Source organism: Pholcus phalangioides, unplaced genomic scaffold (genome assembly GCF_987345545.1).
Source record: "Pholcus phalangioides strain wild (caught in Gottingen) unplaced genomic scaffold, Ppha-v1.0 ptg000010l_1, whole genome shotgun sequence".
Classification (NCBI taxonomy): Eukaryota; Metazoa; Arthropoda; class Arachnida; order Araneae; family Pholcidae; genus Pholcus; species Pholcus phalangioides.
In genome coordinates, this window is record NW_028301603.1 from 16,856,161 (window position 1) to 16,875,292 (window position 19,132).

A 19,132-nucleotide genomic window follows, 5' to 3' on the forward strand; every position below is an offset into this window, starting at 1 on the left:
TAATAATTTCCAATTACCTTTTTGTTTTTGTTTGAATTAGGTGTGGCTTTTAGAAGTTTTGTACTTCGTTATTACCAATACAAGTTCAATATATAAACGTGGGAAGCAAATATATAAAAAAATCCTATAGAATGTTTGAAGTTATTATTTTGAATGCTAATATCAAAAGATATTACCTACCAATTATTTCTTGGATTTAATCCATTTCTTAGCTTATAGATTATTAAAATATTAAAAAATGCCACAAGTGCATGCCTATGGCACTCAAACACCATAAAGGAGGGATCACTCACTTGAAACAGTCAAATGAATAACTTGTAAAAAATAAGCACATTTCACGTGCTTATATCGTCTGCTAAGTAAAAGTGTTTGAGCAATGATGTCAGGCAGCAGTTCTGAGACCCATGCCCACTGAACCAAGGTGGTGAGCATGACTTAAAATTAGTGAAACAGCCCTTACTGTTTTAAGTTAGCAAGGTTTCACTATATATTGTTTCAACAATGTTTGATTGTGATAAGAATTATCTTTAAAGGAATATCATGTGAAGAGGTTTCTTGCTTATTTTTGTCGATGAAAAATCCACTGAATACAGTAGGATCTCTCTCCAAAATCTGGACTCCTCTGGATCTAGGTGATTCCGGATTAGGGAATCTTTTGGATTATGGATCCACTTCTGTTTATTTCCCAATTTTTCATATTTAAAAAAGTAATAGGTTCGTACCTCTTTGAGCACTGATTCACATTTTCCTTTAAAAAAAATTAAGCAATGAATATATATATATATATATATGTATGAGCATAATTTGCTATTTACATAGCAAACGGCATAGCATTACATTACATTACGGCTATTACATAGCCGCTGTGGTGGTCGAGTGGTTATAGTGCCGGACTCGTGATGCGAGGATCCGGGTTCGAACCCCACAGTGGTGGTCGGCTGAAGTTGGTTTTCTATGGTTCCCAACTTCAAGGCGCAAATGCGAGCCGATCTCCCCGTTAAAAAGTCTCGCCACAGAGAGCAACAGTCCTACAACGGTAAATCATTCAACCATAACACTTCACTCATAGTTTGTAAAACTGGGGGCAGATGACAGCACTACACATAACAAGCATTACACAGAAACAAACTTTACGTCAGGTTGCACTACACGTACACGCACATTCCCACATGTACCGATTCGTTGGGGGGTTCCGCGGGGGGGGGGGTGCATGTTTGGTGTAGCAGTAGTAGGTAGGGGCTCGGGGATCCATGATGTTCTTAAGTCAGCCACCTCGTTGGGCAATTTGCCTGTTGTGGCGTTGTATTTGTATTTGTATTGTATTGTATTACCTGGTTATCCATAAAAAAAAGTCTCTTATTAAAAAAAAAAAAATCTGGATCATCTTTTCAGTACCTTTCAATCTAGTTGTTTACGCATATTTGACAAATTTATGATGTTATTCTACTTTTTCTTCCGTCTGTATCGTTGATTAAAATTTCCGGTGGGGGGGGGGTGTCAAAACAACCCCACCACACCACTTGCGTAAGTCTTTTTTTGTCTACCGGCAGGAGTGTTGATAGTTAAATGGCGTATCGGAAGAGTACCAGTGTTCTAGATAAGTTTCAAATTAGTCGTGAAATATCAGATATCCAAGGGGAACATGAGGATAATGTTGTTAGCAGATTGTACATAAGATCTGTGTGATCAATATATAATAGTGTTGCTTACAATTACTATGTTACTGACTTAGAAGAAGACTAATTTTGATGCTTGTGAAAATGTAGTTAATATTTTAATTTCTAAATTTTATTTCCTGAATATATTTCAATCGTATCTGTTCATTTTTAATCATGGAAGTTGCTTTCAAATAATTTAATGATTAATTTGAACTGTTTTTCAAAAGTCACACATTTCTCCCTTTTTTTCAAATGTGTGCCTTGATAAAATAATTTTTGGAAAAATAATTAAAGTAATTTGAAAAAATTATTTAGTGAATTAATTGATAGTAGTTTTAAGGGCTTCGATAAGAACCATTTTTTAATCCCAAAAAATTTTTTCTTCCTGCCAATGTTTGCAAAAGTGTTTTTTTTTTTTACTGCATTTATTTCAGCCGTACCATTTGTGTATCTTGTTATTTTTCAGGGCTTGAACTTCTCTTCGTGTACACTTTCAATGGCATCAACTGTTTGGACTATTTCTCTGATACTTGCTATATTGTGATTGGCACAGGTTAGTATTTGTTCTATAAGTTCAATTTTTTTTCCAAGTGTATTAGAGTGTGTGCAAAATGTATCGGATAACTAACAAAGATAATTATTGTGCATTGAGTGGAGATATTTATTTCAAGTCGCAGAGATGATAATCCATTTTTTAGAGTTCTTTTAAGTTATTGAATTTGAATATTCTAGACTAGTTTTTGCACAAGTATGCCATGTTCTTTAGCAACACTTCAAGTATATTTTAGAAGCCACAAAAGTTTTTTTTAAATTTGAAACGCTCACTAACAAGCATAAATAACGAGACATAATTATCCGTTCCTGGGTTGCAGTCATGGGTGAGGATTTGTAGGATTAAGAAGCAGTCGCCGAGGTGGAATAATACTGTGTGTAATATAATGTATCATAAAACTCCCATGTGGCAGATCTGGAGCACTGACATACAATGCCACCTATCTGTTTTCAGCCATGCCTCCTTATGTGAATCATGGTTCACATTCATATGTTCCACTTTTCCTCAAAGTGTGCAGTAGAGTTTTTAATTTCCTCAGAGGAATGTGTGTGTACGAGGTTCATATATGGTTGAGTTATTAATACAACTAGTAGTAGTATTAATACATGTATTAGAGTTTTGAAACATCCCCCCTCCCCATATGGTGCTAATGTATAGAAGTTTTTTATGTATTCTTGTGAGAAGAGCATTATCTCATTCTTTTTATATAAAGGCAGCGGTTCCCAACCTTCTTGACTCCCTGAGCATTTTTTAGAATCAATTTCTATGGCTTAGCCTATTTTTATTTATGTACTGAATTTACTTATTTCCCTAGAGCAACTGCAGAGTCCCTGGGAAGTGCACAATGAGCCCCTTAAGGCTCTACAAAGCATATAGAGTTAAACTACTCTACTTTCTAAGCTGAGTTTTGCAGAATAATTTGAATCATTTCCATGATATTGATTTTTTTTTTTACATTTGCAGATGGTGGAAAAATTGAGGTGTGGGATATGAGTTTGCTTAAGCTTGTACACTCAGTTTTAGCTCATGATGATGCTGTAACTGATATCAAGGTAAATAAGCGTTATTTGCTCCTTATTTATTATTATTCTCATAGTTGTACTTGTGGATGTGATTTTTAAGCCACTATCAATGTGCCTTGTGAATCTGTCATTCTGGACGTGTGTGTGTGTGTGCCCGCCCCCCACAAAGACAGAGCTAAAGCCTGGGATGATTATTGTTTTTCACGTTATAAATTCATCATAGTGTGGCCCGTGAAAAATTTGATCACGGACCCTGCCAAAAATTTTAGCCTACAGCCCCTGCTGCAGTTTGTGTGTGTGTTGGGGGGCATGATTCTAGGCATACTCTTATATATAAAACACGTGCTGCTGTTTAGGATTGTTGAATATGGAAGATTTTTCCCTAAATTTTGTTTTGAAGAGTCAATGTCGCATATATCTGGCTATTTCTTTCTCTTGAAGTACGTTTTCATAGAAAAGCTTTTTTGAAAATAAGGAAACTTATGATTGAATCAATCAGAATCAGGGTTCGGAATTTTATCCTCACAAGTTATTTGATTTTATTTACAATCAATTACAAAAAAAAAAAAAAAAAAACTGAAATGCATATGATGAATGATAATTAAAATAAATGAAAAAAAATTATGTCTGCACTAGGATCCCGGTAACCTTAACACTCACTTAACAAGAAAAGCTCAGGATAGTTGTATGAAAAAAGTATGGGAGAGAGAGAAAAGATCCGCCCTATATACAGGACTCTTGGACATCATGCCTAAAGCCCCCTCCCAAAATAACTTGCTGAATTGATTTTGATTGCAATGTTGTGAAATCTCTCATGAACTAAGGCATAAGTGCTCAACCCATGTGCCAAATGTGGCCCTCAGAGTCATGGGACGTGGCCAGCAACCTCAAACCTAATTTTGTAAAAATGAACTAAGCAGTACATTTCCAGACCACTTAAATGACTGGCAGCCCAGTGTCAGAACACTTAAGTTGCCCGCTGCATATTTTCGGATCACTTGAGTAACCCATGACATATTTACATATGAATCAAGTGACCCACGGCACAGTTACATATCACTCGAGAGGCCTATAACTCATTTTCAAATCGCTCCAATATCCTAAGGCACATTTACAGATCTTTTAAGTGACATACGGCGTATTTAGAAATTACGTGAGTGACCTGCAGCACTGTTCCAGATTGCAAAAGTGACTTGCAGCATTCCCAGATCACTTGAGTTACTTGTGACATTTACAGATTAATTAATTGACCCGCAATACATTCATAGATCACTTAAGTGACCCACGACAGAATTGCAGTTCATGTAAGCAACCTGCCGCGTATTTTCAGATCACTTCAGTATCCTAAGGCACATTCACAGATCACTTAAATGACCCTCTGCAAATTTTTAGATCACTAGCATTCTATGGCACATTTCCAGATATCTTAAGTGATCCCTGATACTGTCTCAGATCACTTAAATGGCCCTCCTGACACTTTTTCAAGTCAACTAATTAGTCCATTTTCATTTTTCACGGTACTAGCACTTTCTACTCTGCTCACTAATAATAGCTTCTGAGCATTCTTTTATTTAAAAATTGTAAATTTATATATATCTCTGCCTTCATTCATCCAGTTTTTCATATCTGTTGTATTAACAGGGGCAAATGTCACCTTTCTGTGTAAGGCAAATAATAACTTCATTATGCTATTTTATGACTAATATGTGTGCCATACGTGTTTTAAACTAAATAAGTTCCCTGTGCACAATGCTATAAACATTAAAGATCTGTCTTGCATACACATATATACTACACAATGTTTGGAATTTCACAGCAATTCACAATTTGTAATTTTGTGCAGGCAGTCTTTTTGCAAATTTATCAACTGTATAAAAAATTTTAACCTTGTCAGTGAACTGATTCGAATCAGAATTATTAAAATTTATGAAAAAATGAGCACATTTTAGGAAGTCAAAAAAGGAGTACCACGAGGACCTGTTCTAGGACCTTTGTTGTTGTTAATTTATATCAATGATTTCTGTAAATTGAAGCTAAGTGGCAAATTAATATCTTTTGCTGCTGATACTGTGCTATATGTTGAGGACTCTGAATTAGAAAGTATTGTAAAAAAGGTAGAAGAGGACTTGATTAACGTCAAATTTATGGCTAGTCAAACAAACTGAAATTAAACATACAAAAAACTAAATGCATGTGTTTAAAAACCAGAAACATAAATGCTAACACGGACATCTACATTAAAATGCACAACCACTGCCACTGTCAAATAACCCATTGTAACTGTCAAGAAATAGCGTATCAGAATATGATTATATTTGGGTATAATTATACAAGACAATTTGAAATGGACTTTGCATTGCGCGAAAGTAGTTTAAAAAATAAGAATTTTTAAAGCGGTTTTGTATAAATTTAAATATATTGTTTATAAAAAAATTCTTAAAGGTGTATTTTATGCATGGATGTATTCAATTGTGAATTATGGAATTTGTGCTTGGGGAGCATATGATAGCAACATATATCAACTGAACAACACATGCAATAGAATAAGATCCCAAATAATAAATTCTTCTAATCTTAATAAAATGGAATGTTATATCTTAACACGCAGGTAAAATTATATGTACAGGATTTTAAAATTTACATCAATAAATAATCATTGGCTAACAAACCAAAATAGAAATTCAGACAGACATATTAAAATGTATCATATCCCTAAGACAAAACTTTTCAAAAAAAAGCTACTCCTACACAGTTCAAAAAATAATGAACTATTTTTATAGCATTGAAAATACAATTAACGTTACAAAAAAGCTACTCCTACACAGCTCAAAAAATAATGAACTATTTTTATAGCATTGAAAATACAATTAACGTTACAAATTCCACAAAAGACATTCTGCCAATTATAAAAAACTTAAATTATGCAGACATAATTCAGTGAGTTTCATTTACTGTAAAAAAAAAAATATATATATATATATATATATATATTTTTGTGATCTCACTATATATGCCTGAATGAAAGCAATGTTATAAACCAACTCTACAACACCATAGTAACCAACGCTGTTGTATTGTAAATACAGTATGTGCCTCATCTAGTCCTGATGGAAGGATTGCAAAATCCCTATAGGTCACAAAGAGTGTGTTCTCATATTTTTTTTTTTTTTTTGTTTATATATACCATGTTTTGATGTTCACTGTGTTTTTTGTTTTTATGTCTGATTGTGTATTTGAAATATAAAAAAAAATTTAAACTGCCAAGGGAAAATGAAGGAGGAGTTGCAAGAGCAGAAAGAATCGTGATCAAAACCCATTTTACAGCAACAAAACACAAGATTATTCTTTGTGATAACAAACCATTTTGTCCAACAAGCTAAAAGAAGTTGGTACATGAACAAGGGTTTATTGCATAAATAATTCGAAGAGACTGAATTGATACTGTTTTAAGAAGTTTCTCTCTCGTTAAAGAAAATATATTGTTACTATCTGTAGACGATAGATGGCGCGATTTGTTTGATGGCTCTCAAAATGTCGAAATCAGGTTTCGGTTAAACGGAAAAATGTCCGATTGGTGAGAACATTCTAGAAAGTCCCGCCCCTCCAAACATTGGTTCAACCCCTCCGTCACCCCGTGGCGACGTCGATTTGGAAACTGTAAAATAGAATTCTGTGGAATGTTCTTTTTCTCGAAGTTTCTCCAGGGTTATAAATAGTGCGGCGCTCACAGGATGGCAGGCTAGACAGGCTCAAAGAGACTCAAATAGAGAGATTCGATGAACAGTCGGTTGTGTTTAAACTTTGATTAGCTGGTAAATACGTGTAAATTGCTGTTCTGTAAATAAATCTGTGTTTGTCCGTCGAACCGCTTCTTGTTTTGCAACCTTGAAGTCTTGTGGGAAATTATCCGCAACAATATATAATGTACAATTTTTCATATTGTGGTTTAAAATGGCGACTTTTGTTGTTCCAGATAGTTCAGAATTCCCATCATTCCAGTGTCAAATTTTTCATGAAAAATTATAACTGAATCAAAAAATTTGTGATTTGATCTGCTTGTTTAATTCTTGTACTTCGTGAGAGCTCACATTAGCTTGTGAATGACATAGTAGAATCAATTTTTACGGTACCTATAACTTTACTGTACTGTACTTTACTTAAATGGGTTTTTTTACTTTCCCAGGTGGATGGAGATTATTATGTGTACTCATGCTCAGGTGATGGTAAAGTTAGAGTCTGGGTGTTTGAAGATGACGAGCTCCAGATACAGTACACAAGAAACAGAAAACAGTCTATCCGTCACAGCCAATCCTCTCTTGAATCAAACATTTGGCATTGTTTAACGTCTCTTGATGGGAAGATTTATCTCGGTGATGACACTTTGAGCTTGAAAGTTCTGGATTGGAAAGAAGGTTTGTGAGTTTTTCAGTGTGGTATTTGTTTTCTGATAGATGGTGTTTTTAATGGATAGCTGGTTGGATTTCGCTAAAATATTGCTTGGTCACATTCACTTCAATCACTCCACCAAATTCTCTTTTTCCTTTTGTTAGATGTTTTGAATTTTTAAATTTTATTGTGTCATTATACTTGATGACTAAGATGCAATAGTTTAAAATTATTATTTTTTCTTGATATTTAAAAACAGATGGAATTAATGAAAATTCACAGTACTCTTATTCCAAAATTAATGTAGATATTTTTACAGCAGAGTTTCTCAAATCTATTTGTCCTACCGCTAAAGAACATTTTCTCAGTGTTCCCTCCCCCCCCCCCCTTCTTAAGCAAATCCAAGGATCCTTTATTGTACTCATAGCTACTTCAGCTGCCTCACCTGGTCCAGTACAGTGATTCCTCATCGAGCAATATCGTCTACTTGAAAGTTGAAAGGATGATGTCAATTCATATATATGCATTAGATAAGTCAGCTCTGTCATTGATGCTGGGGGGGGGGGGGGGTCCTTCACCTATGTTCTTGATATAACAACCATCCTATATAAAGCCAGTTTTCGAGGAAACTATTGGGGCCATGTAAAAACAAGTGTTCTTTGTAGTTACTGAGTTAGCATTGAGTGCGCATTTCCCCTACCAGGTCTAAACCATTTGATTCTTTAAGACTTTATTGCTTTCAACATTTCTCAAAGCATTCATATAATTATATTTTTGCAGGAAAACTCAATGCGCACAAAAACCCTGATGGATGCATCACTTCGATGTATGCCAAAAGCAACTACCTGCTCACTTCATCTTACAGTCGCAAATCAGATCGTGGGTCTATCAATGGTAAAATAATTTTACAGAATTGTTTTAGAAAAATATTTTTTTCATGTCATTTATTTAAATTTTGCCTTTAATTATTTTCAGTATATGAATTCATGTATTACATTTACCATTTTTTCTCATAAATTGAAATAGTTCTAATTTCTCATATAATCTTCATTTCTGTAGAAATGTTTGTTTCGCTATTCCCTGTTTACCAGTGATATTGTAAAATTTGTTAGTTTCCTCTTTCTAAAAGTGCATGTGATCAAACGTTTGATGATTAACTTGACTATCAATTTCATTATCAAATATTTTTTGTCTCTTCAGTTTGGAACTTGCCAGAAACATCCTATGTCTGTACTATGTCTGGAAAAATTGGACAAATACACAGCGTTGCTGTATCAGAAACAGCTGATGGTATCGTGCGTTTAGTCAGTGGTGGCGAAAAACTGTTGATATGGGATTTCATCGTGCATCAGAAAGCATGTCCTAAGTGAGTTACATATACATCTTGACCTATTGTAATTTTTTGTGTATAGTCCTCGAGGGGTATCCAAAATTACTCCCTGTGTAAAAAAGAATGAGGGAGAAAATTATATGAACCCACAAATGTTTTATTTCAGTATGTATTCTTTCACTGCAGGCAATACAATGGTTTGGGCTAGGCAAAGGAAATTTACTGTTACTTGCATTGATGAAAAAATAATCACAATTATCGCTACAATTTGGTAAAGTAACTGTAGTACTTCCCCACCCTTTTTTTCTGTTATTCATATTTTATTTCGGGCTGATTTCCCTCTTTATTGAGACAACCATCCTGAGATTTCACGCAAGCAGTGTGTCATAGAAAGTTTGTTAGGATCACTGCAAAATATTTTATTTTAGGTACATAAAGTTGTATATACCATAGTAATAGAGCTGTGTTTTACCCCCAACCAGTACATCACTGCAATTTAGGGTGCTGTGAAAAATCGGGAAGCTGTACTACATGGTTTTAAAAATTTAGAAACGAAACCTTGACTGTAAACAGTTTGAGATTCCTTGTCCTGAGTTGTTTTGCTGTATTTTGAACTTATATCATTCAATTATGCTTGAAAGCATATGCAGTCTGTGTAAGACTGAAATTAGTCATGCAATTAATCAATTAATTGCTGTTAACAAATTCATTATTGTATTTTGGACACAGTAGCCCAGGTCAATAAGATACTCACCTAAAGTACCAAAGGATGTTTAGAGGTGTCGCAAGTTCGATACCCGGTTTGTCCTTGTTTTTTTTTCGCCAACTTTCCTAACACAGGGATACAACAGAAACTGCATCATGACCACAAAAAAAGATTGCTACTGCAGGGAGCCCCACATTAAGAGGTTAGTGCACCAACCTCTCTGAATATGAAAAAAAGGCTGCCGTTTGGAATCAGCAATAAATTGTAGGTCCCAGTCTAATTAGCCCTTGTGTGTAGAAAATTACTGTGGTGTGACAAAAATGATCAAATGATCAATTGTATTTTAGTACCAATTATGACCCAAAAGGTTTCTTAATTTTTGACATTCTTCCACAGAGTCTTCCAAATTTATTTGTCATTGCTCTCCTTTTTTTTGGAAAAAAACAAATGTCCTTGGCTCTTCCTACATTATATACAGTAGAATCTCAACTATCCGGCCTAGTTAGTCTCTTGGCACCATGACGTCACCAAATCATTGGAGCTGTCGCCAAACTTCATCAAGCTTGTTGCCAATTTGATTATATTTTCAGAGAAATGCATTAATTTTCATTTTTGCATAACTGGTAAAAATTACAAGCGAAAAATGACATAATAAATGATAAATAAGAACTATTTACATAATTTTCGTAACAATATTTATATTGGATTTCCTTCTTTTCTGTAATAAGTTTTTAAAACATACAGTACATAATAAGCATTTACATTATGTATACATTTATCATTTATGTATAAATACCTAAATAGGAGTGGTTTTTGATGGTATTTGGGGAGGGTAGGACTTGAGCATTTATAGAACTCTGGCCTACTGGTTTTTCTGTTATCTGGCCCGTTTTTCCACTATATTAGGCTGGATAGTCAGAGTTATACTGTATGTAGATTCTAGGGTTCATTCCACCAAAAGATGATTTCCCCTCCCATGTGGGAAAACATTACTGTTACAACAACTGTGTGAATAATCAGCCACATTCTTTTACAAGTAGTTTGTGCGCAAGACCTTCAAAATAAAATAAAAAATAATCTCAATATAAATAGTTAGATTCTTCTCAAGCAACTAGTCATTCACTGATCATTCAGATGAATATTTTCTTGTGATTTTTTTTTGTGCAATGGCGCTGTCAACCCTTACAATGGCAGTTCATAGATATGTCGTCTTCTTAAAACCCTCTAATTTTGACAATTCCAAGTCCAGTTAGTTCTGTAAACAGAGAGCTTTAAGAGAGCCTAATAACGTGTTGCCTCTCCCCCCCCCCCTCCCCCGTCACTGCCAGTAGTTAGAGTGAGCTTTTATTCAAATTTAGATAACAGGAGAGAGGCTGTGTTTTATTTCCCATCTTTTTGTAGTTGTTTAGAAATATTCATACAGAATAAATGATTGAAAAGAGATAAAGAGTATTTATCTCCCTTGTTTTAGTTTCGGGGGGGGGGGGGACATTTATCACTACATGAGATCAGATGAAAAAATCATCTTGAAAACAAGTGCCAATTTCTAGAAGGTTTAGTTTCTGTTATTCCACTATTTCCACTATGGTAGTTATAAGAAGATCAAGGAAATTTTAAGAACCGGCTTAAAAGGTGAAAAAAAATTTTACACAATAATACTTTTTCTAATTGAAAGTATGCTTCTGGGATCAACGGTTCACCAGCAGTTTGCGATGCGAGGAGTTAACTATGCCCTCTGTATATTGGTGAGATAAATTAGCCTCTATCTCAGTGTAACTCTGACGGGTAGTTCCATCAATAATACAATACCACTTTTATCAAAATTGGCAAATGACACCTCGTGCACTTCCCTAGTAAGTGCCTGCTTTGAACACTCACATGCTTTTACACTTTTTAGTCACTCCTTTTGTTGCTCATTGACCTGGTTCATCACTCTTTTGGTCACTCATGTTCTCACACTCTCTCTAGGTCACTTTCGGTCATTCACACGTTTGCACATGCTTAAGGTCACTTTTTTGTCACTCAACTGATTTGGTTCCTCGCTGTGTAGATCACTCTTTTTATCACTCACGAACCTGGTCCCTTGCTCTAGGTCTCTTTTGGTCACTCAGGTCTTTGCACCCTCTCTAGGTCACTCACTGACCTAGTCCCTCATTCTCTGGGCAGAGGCGGATTTATGGTTTTACTGTCTGTGGGGTATGTAAATTTTACCACCTTTCTCCCCATTTTCTGGACCACTTATTCCATCCCTCCGAATTTGCCATCCTGCAAATAAGCCTCTGGTTCTGCGTCGAATTTCAATGTCTTTTTCTAGATTTTATCACATTTTTTCCAATTAAAGAAAGACTATTCCGAGTATGATCCAGAACTATTTGTTTAAAACTGTTTTTTCTGTTTGCCTTGCCTTTCAGAACCGATGATGAATATTTCTGCAACGAAATCAGGAAAACAGATGATGAGGACGAGACGGATGCAGTGTCCTCAAGCTCATCAGAGACAAGTAACCAAATTGAAAAGAAACGGTCGTTCAGGTGCAGCATCATGTGAGCAGACCCCATGGTATTGAAATCGCTTTGTCAAGTTGTCCAGGTGTTTTTATAGACTCTTCCTGAACTTTTATTTTTTGTTGAATTGGAAAGTTTGGAGCGATATATGAACAAGCTTTTGATTTCAAGCTTTTTCTTTTTACTTTTTAAGTGCATTATTGATATACATGTATTCACATTTACATTGACTTGAGCAATTGTATTATGCTGATGTAAGTTTTGCCAGGCTTTTTTAAGTTTTTGATTTCTTGTGTATCACTGTGGGTTTTAACTGAACAAAAATGTAAAAAAAATACCCACCAATATGAACGTTATCTTTTTCTGTTGCAGTCCCTTGCAAATTTGTATGGCGCAAAGCTCATCGAAATGTAAATTTTTACTCTTTTAGGCAAATGCATCTCTTTTTTTATTCGCAACTGTTATTGCCACAGTAGGTACTAGCATGGATTATTATATCTTGCGGAAGATTGAGGATTAATGTAAATAATGTTGATGCTTTAAAGCAAGAGTGCTCAGCCTCGGAGAGTGGACAGTGGTGCCACTGGCCACTTGAGTCGTCTGGAAATGTGCAGTGAGTCACTTGGGTTATCTGAAAGTGTACAGTGAGCCACTCAAGCAAACTGTAAATGTGTTGTGGGCCGCTTTAGTGATCTGCAAGCCACTCAAGCAATCTCAAAGTTTGCTGTTTGCGCTCAAGTGATCTAGAAATGTGCCTGTCAGCGTGAGTGGTTTGGTTATTTTTCACAGGCCACATCAGATGACTTTGAGGGCCGCGAGTTGAGCATGTATGCTTTAAAGCACAAATTCCTGACGTCATTTTTGTTTTATTGCTTCATCCAGGAAAAAAAAAATTGTCATAATTGTTTTTAGCAATTGCCTTCTTTCAGAAAACCCGTAATCAAAGTATTGTATCTGTACTACTCGCCCTGATAAAGCAGTGTTGCCAACTAAGAGAAACCCTACTTCAAAATAAGAGGGCACAAATATGTTTTTGAACTTTCAAAAGTTATTTCTTGATATAAATCTTGTGAAACTAAACTGGTGTATTTCGAGATGCTTCGTGACAGTAACATCTCCGTGACAGAGTTGTCACCTGACTTTGTCAGTCAATGCCTATGTTGCACATTATAAAAACTTTGAAGATTTTTTTAGAGAACCCATGACCATACGTTCTTTCACATACACCATTAAAATTTTTTATGAGCTTCATTTGAGGAAAAATTTTTACTAAAAGCAGATGTTGCCGAAAATTTAAAAAAGGTTTCTAATGTAAAATTTCTCTAAGGGGGTCATTCAAGTATTACAGCAGCATCAATGAGGGGGGTGTTTCCGGTTTGCTGACTTTTGATGGCAGGGGGGGGGGAGGTTTGGATGATGCTTATGTCATCAACCACCGTTTATGAAAATATGAAATATTCTTAATAGCATCTTACTCGGTGCGCCAAAAACGAGAAAAACCTTTTGATAGTTTTTGTGGGCACCTGAACTAACACTCTCCCTATTGATGAGTCCCCTACAGAGCCACTTTAGTGATCTCTAAATGTTTCACGGGTCCAAGTGATTTGGAAATGTGTCCGGCCACTTAACTGCTCTGGAACTGTGTCACACATCACTCAAGTAATCTGGGAATGGGCTGTGGGTAACTTGAGTGATGTAGAGTCTCACTTGGGCCTGCTCAAGTGCTCTAAAACTGTGCCACATGTCTCTCCAAATGTGCCATGGATCGTTTAAGTGCTCTGGAACTGTGTCGCTGGTTACTTAAGTGATCTGAAAATGTGCCACGGGTTGCTTAAATGTTCTGGTACAGGTCACTTAAGCTATCTGTAAATGTGCCACATGGGTCATTTTTACAAAATTAAGTTCCAGGGTGGCAAGCCACATTTGGTCCGCGGGCCAAGGGTTTATCATATATGGCTTAGAGGGTGGGTTGCAATGAATGTCTTAAAAATAAATTTTAATTTCTTCCAATAGCATTGAAATTGGCGGAAAAATAGATTATAATAATATATAAAGGTATTTTCTTCTGAAATTTAAATTTTTAAAAATATATTTTTTGTATCAAAAATAATTTTTTGATAGTTGTCCCCCCCCCCCCCACATCTCTGATCTCACACCTGTGCACGTTAGGAAAGAGGGGGCAGAGCTGGTAACAAAATTTTCATGACGAGGGGGGGTCAGAGTTTTGCTGATGAGGAGAGGGGTCAAAAATGGCTAAAAATTTGTTAACGTAATACTTGAACGACCCCTAATTAAAAGATTGCAGTTTTTAAAATCTGTTTTTGGTAGTGAATGTGATCACTATTATTATGGTCAGTGGCTGAATTAGTCACATCGTTTGTGATATCTGCTGAGTCACTCTCGTACAAAAAAAAACCTATTCCTATTTTTAGAACCATTTCAAAAATCAAGCATAGTCTATTGATCTAAACACTAGTCTTTTACCGATTGGTTCTAACCTAAGACGAACGAAATGCTAGTTATTTTTGCTCAAACAAGTTTGTTCTTATTTTAATTCTCGCCCATGTTTTAGTCAAATTATTCTTTCGTTGTTTTTTATTGTGTATTTTTCATTTTCATGTTTGTTTTATGTATTGAAATCATTCCATTTAACCCATAGTTTCCCAAACTTGTTGGTCCATTGCCGCCCCCCCCCCAACCCACACCTACCCATTGGATCCCATACTAAACCCAAAGCTTCTGTTTACCCCTGTGGACTTTTCCATCGCAGCACTTTGGGAAACATTGATTAAGTCCAAGCAACTAAAACAAGATACAAGAATGGTATTTGATTGGCACATGTTAAAATGCACCTGTAAGCCATTCAGTCAAGATACTGTTTTAAGGATCTATTGGTGGATTGGAGTGGTTTCGTGATTTAACATGTTTGATTAGATTGTTAAATTTAACAATTACATGGGAGCAAACTCGCTATCAGATCTCTACCTACAAAATGAGAGGCATGGTTAATGCACGTCAAGACAATCTCTGCAGTAGAGCCCAGGGTCATAAGTTTCGAGGGCATACGTTCATTACTCTATTTCAGGTGTCGTCGAAATATGGCAAAATTGCTCGTATCATAAGAACAATGGGATTTTTTTCTTCGTTCCAGTTACAGGTAATTACGAAGGGGAAAAAAATATTGTTCCTTTTTTTTTCCTAACAGTATTTATGTGTGTGTGTGAGGATATTTTTCCTCTTCCCCTCCCCCAGGGTTACTATAGACCAAAGTGCTCGACCTTTTCATTGGTTTGGAAATGTGTAGCGGATCACTTAGGTGATCTGAAACTGTACTGTCGGTCACTTAAGTGCTCTGGAACTGTGTGTTTGGGACACTCAAGCGAACTGTAATTATGCTTCTGGTCACTTAAGTGATCTGTAAATGTGCTGTGGGTCACTTGAGGGATCTAGAACCATGTAGGGGGTCACATGAGTGATCTGAAAATGTGCCTCTGGCCGCTTAAGTGCTCTGGAACTGTATAGCGGGTCACCTGACTGATCTGAAAATGTACTTTGGGCCACTTGAGCGGCCTGGAACTGTGTAGCAGGTCCCTTGAGCGATCTGAAAATGTGCCCAGGCCGCTTGTGAATGCTCTAAGTATACTGCGGGTCACTTTGTGATCTGGGAATGTTCTGTGAGCCACTCAAGTGATGTGGGACCGCATCGTGGGATCACTTAAGTGGTCTGTTTACACGCTACTTGGTTCTTTTACAAAATTAGGTCACGAGCCACATCAAATGACTCTGAGGGTCACGGTTTCAGCATGTATGCCTTAGATCCCCTTATAGTTTTCCACAAAAAAAAGTTACGGGTTAGAGAGAGGGGGCATGTGGTCTATAGCAGCAGCTGATCATAATTCTTGACGCAACCATTACATTCCTTCCAAACTCTGGCTGTGAATAATTACAGAATGAAAAAATATTAAAGTGTACATTTCCTGTCCCGAACCATGGATTGAACAGATTTTTTGACATGCTCAGATACGCATGATCTGTAACAGTCCGTTCATAGTATATGAAAAAAGGAAAGATTTTTTTGCTGTTTGTCGCCATTTTACTGACTATTTAAAGAGAAAAACGTAAGACCGAAAAACATCGAGAAATAATTAATTCTCAGTGTAATCTTTAATATCATGGGCATGAAGGTCATGAAACCACTCCAATCATTTCTAGACACCCTGTTATAGATTGTATGCGTGTCCCCATATAATTAGACTTCCGATGTGTCGAATGACATGATGAAGCGGCAGTAAAGAATCAAGAGATGAGAATAGCCCGAACTTCTGCGAAATAAGAAGTTTACGCATCTATCAATTTAATATTGGTTTTCATTTGGTGTATAGACGCTTATAGCTGAGGTCAAGGAAAATTACCGATATTATGTATGTATACCTTTATTGTATGAAAGTATCATTTTTTGAATATACAGCGTTCGAAAATAATCAACAATTTTGCCTGGTGATGTTATAATTCCATTTATATGTGTATGTGGTACATAATCCATGTATATCCATCATCTTTTACCACAATGTTATCAGACTCGTCTCATGTACTGTGTAATTCCCCCTCTTGGATTTTACGGATCTTGAATTTCAATTTTTGTCATAAGATATCGTATCTGGTGTAAATGATGGATATCGATATGTGTGTATATTGTCTTTTCCTCTCATCATCCCATGTAAGGGGGAAAAAAACCATGTTCGTTATGATCCATTTCATGTATCAACAAACTATATACAAACACACACACTGGTTTTAGCTGAATTCCCATTTTAATGTATATTATATGCACAAGAATTCCGTGAGTGAATAAAATGGTGCGATTTTGCAATTATGCCTGTCAAGTTGATGTGTCAAAGCTACTAAACCACACTTACATCTCATCCACATTCCTCTGTGGAGTTTCAGGTAAGTTTTGGTCTAACAAATTGGTACATGTTGTGAATCTAACGTGAAGTTTGGTAGTGTGTAATGCTTGTTATGTGAAGTGCAATGCTTGAATAATTGTACCGTTGTAGGCCTGTTGCTCTCTGTGGCGAGCCTTTTTAAAGGGGAAATCAGCTTGACTTGCACGTGGAAGTTGAGAAACACAGAAAATCAACTTCAGCCGACCACCACTGTAGCGGTGGTGAGTGGTTTCTAACCCGGCTCCTCGGGTTGCAAATCCAATACTATGCCTACTCAACCACCACAGCTGTCTGTCGAAGCTATACTACTACTTAACAACTGTACATGCAACTCTACAGAATTTCTAACGAATTGATACATGCTGAAATGTACGTGTACATGTTGTGAACCTTTTTTGTATGATGCGCTGTCCATAAAAATTAAGGAATGTTTGGAAACTATTGTTCTTTCACCCACCTTTCAAATTTATCTAAGTTCATCTGCCCGTGTCGTGACACTCCCTCCCTTGAAAAAAAGCTCTGCTAATTACTTGGTTTACAGAAAATTCACTGACAACAATTCACCGCTAGGAAAATTCACCGACCAACAATTCACCGACGACAGTTCTATGCGAGTCAGTGGGTCAGTGAGCCAGTGGGTTACTGATTCAATAAGCGAGTAAGTCAGTCCGTGAGTGAGTGAGCGAGCTACTAAGTGAGTTAGCGATCTAGTGAGTGACGGCCGTATTCACAGTTTAAACTGCAATCGCTGGTGAAAGGATGGAAGATCGAAATGGATTGGTAAAATTGAGGATTTTTACCAATCCGTGTCGATCGCTAATCTTTTAACCTGCGATTGTAGTTTAAACACTGTCTGTGAATACGGCCATGAGTGATCTATTGACTGAGTAAGTGCCATATCCTAAAGGAAAAGTTTAAATAATGACTTTATGAGAAGAAATTCAGATGATACGGATTTGGGTTGCTGTATTTTTGAAATATATGACGGCCCTGGGTTGTCTCGTCATTTGACAGAGTATGATTTTCTACATACGAAGGCTGATACGCCTGGAGAGCATATATTGTCTTTACCATTCAGAAATGAACAAACTAAGCTCATCGATTGAAATTCTGAAAACGCTTATATGTTTTCAATAAACTGGGTTTATTTTGGGTTGGTTGGTTTTTTTTTATATAAAACTGCTCCCGTTTTTTTGTGTGTATATCATCCATGGCTCCCACAAGGGGTGGGCTGACAAGGCTCCAGCCCTGGGACCCGGGAGGATTTTAATCATTTTTTTGTTTCTTCACGCTATAAATTCATCATAAAGGGAGCCCCGTGAAAGTCTGGTCAGGGCGCCCGTAAAAGATCCCAGCCTAGGGGCCCTGCTTCAGGATGTGGGGGGGGGGGCATGATATCATCTTATCCACGGTGCCAATCCTTCGGTACAGAAGATCCACTGTTGTTCGGGATGGGCACCAAGTTTTGAACCCTCACAGGTGGCAGGAGGGTAATAAGTTGAACCGAACACAACAACCAGACTGTCACCGAAGTGATTTTAGCACAGTCTTGAAAAAGTGGTTTTATCGGGAAATATTCCAGCCGGTGACCCGGCTCGGTGAGTCCTTCCCCCTTCCCCTGGTCATCCCATTTTTGCTGCCGTCTTGCACTGTGTTTCTCAAAGTGTGGGTCGTGGCTCCTAGTGGTGACGCCAACCTTTGTCAGAGGTATCGTGGCGAGCTGGAGACATTCATTTGTGTGCCTATTTATGCATTGAAGAGGGTCCGCTTTTATAAATGAAAATATCTACTGAACTATATATATTTTGGGGAGCATCGGATGCACCATGAATTGGGCAAAAGAGCCACTGTAAATCTTGCCAGATTTACGCCGGGGTTGCTGAGTATGAGAGGTGTTGTCTAGTATCATGTGGTGCACCGTCTCGCTGTCGTCTATCGCCGCTTCTCATTGCTCCACACACTCGTGTGAGCTTTGATCTAGGCGATACCACGTATTTTCCCATATAGGAATCCCGGGTTCCCGTATT

General features: G+C 36.8%; 1 protein-coding gene across 1 annotated transcript in view; it reads left to right on the forward strand.

Annotated features, from left to right (window-relative positions):
- LOC149081009 (uncharacterized) overlaps nucleotides 1-17,029 on the forward strand; it is a 29,429-nt gene extending 12,400 nt beyond the window's left edge. The window contains exons 5-10 of the mRNA XM_089237733.1: nucleotides 2,125-2,211; nucleotides 3,175-3,263; nucleotides 7,417-7,645; nucleotides 8,400-8,513; nucleotides 8,820-8,985; nucleotides 12,067-17,029. Coding sequence (XP_089093859.1) covers nucleotides 2,125-2,211; nucleotides 3,175-3,263; nucleotides 7,417-7,645; nucleotides 8,400-8,513; nucleotides 8,820-8,985; nucleotides 12,067-12,202 — 821 coding nt within the window. The 3' untranslated portion in view covers nucleotides 12,203-17,029. The remainder of the gene's footprint in view (nucleotides 1-2,124; nucleotides 2,212-3,174; nucleotides 3,264-7,416; nucleotides 7,646-8,399; nucleotides 8,514-8,819; nucleotides 8,986-12,066) is intronic.
- Nucleotides 17,030-19,132: the final 2,103 nt, after the last annotated feature.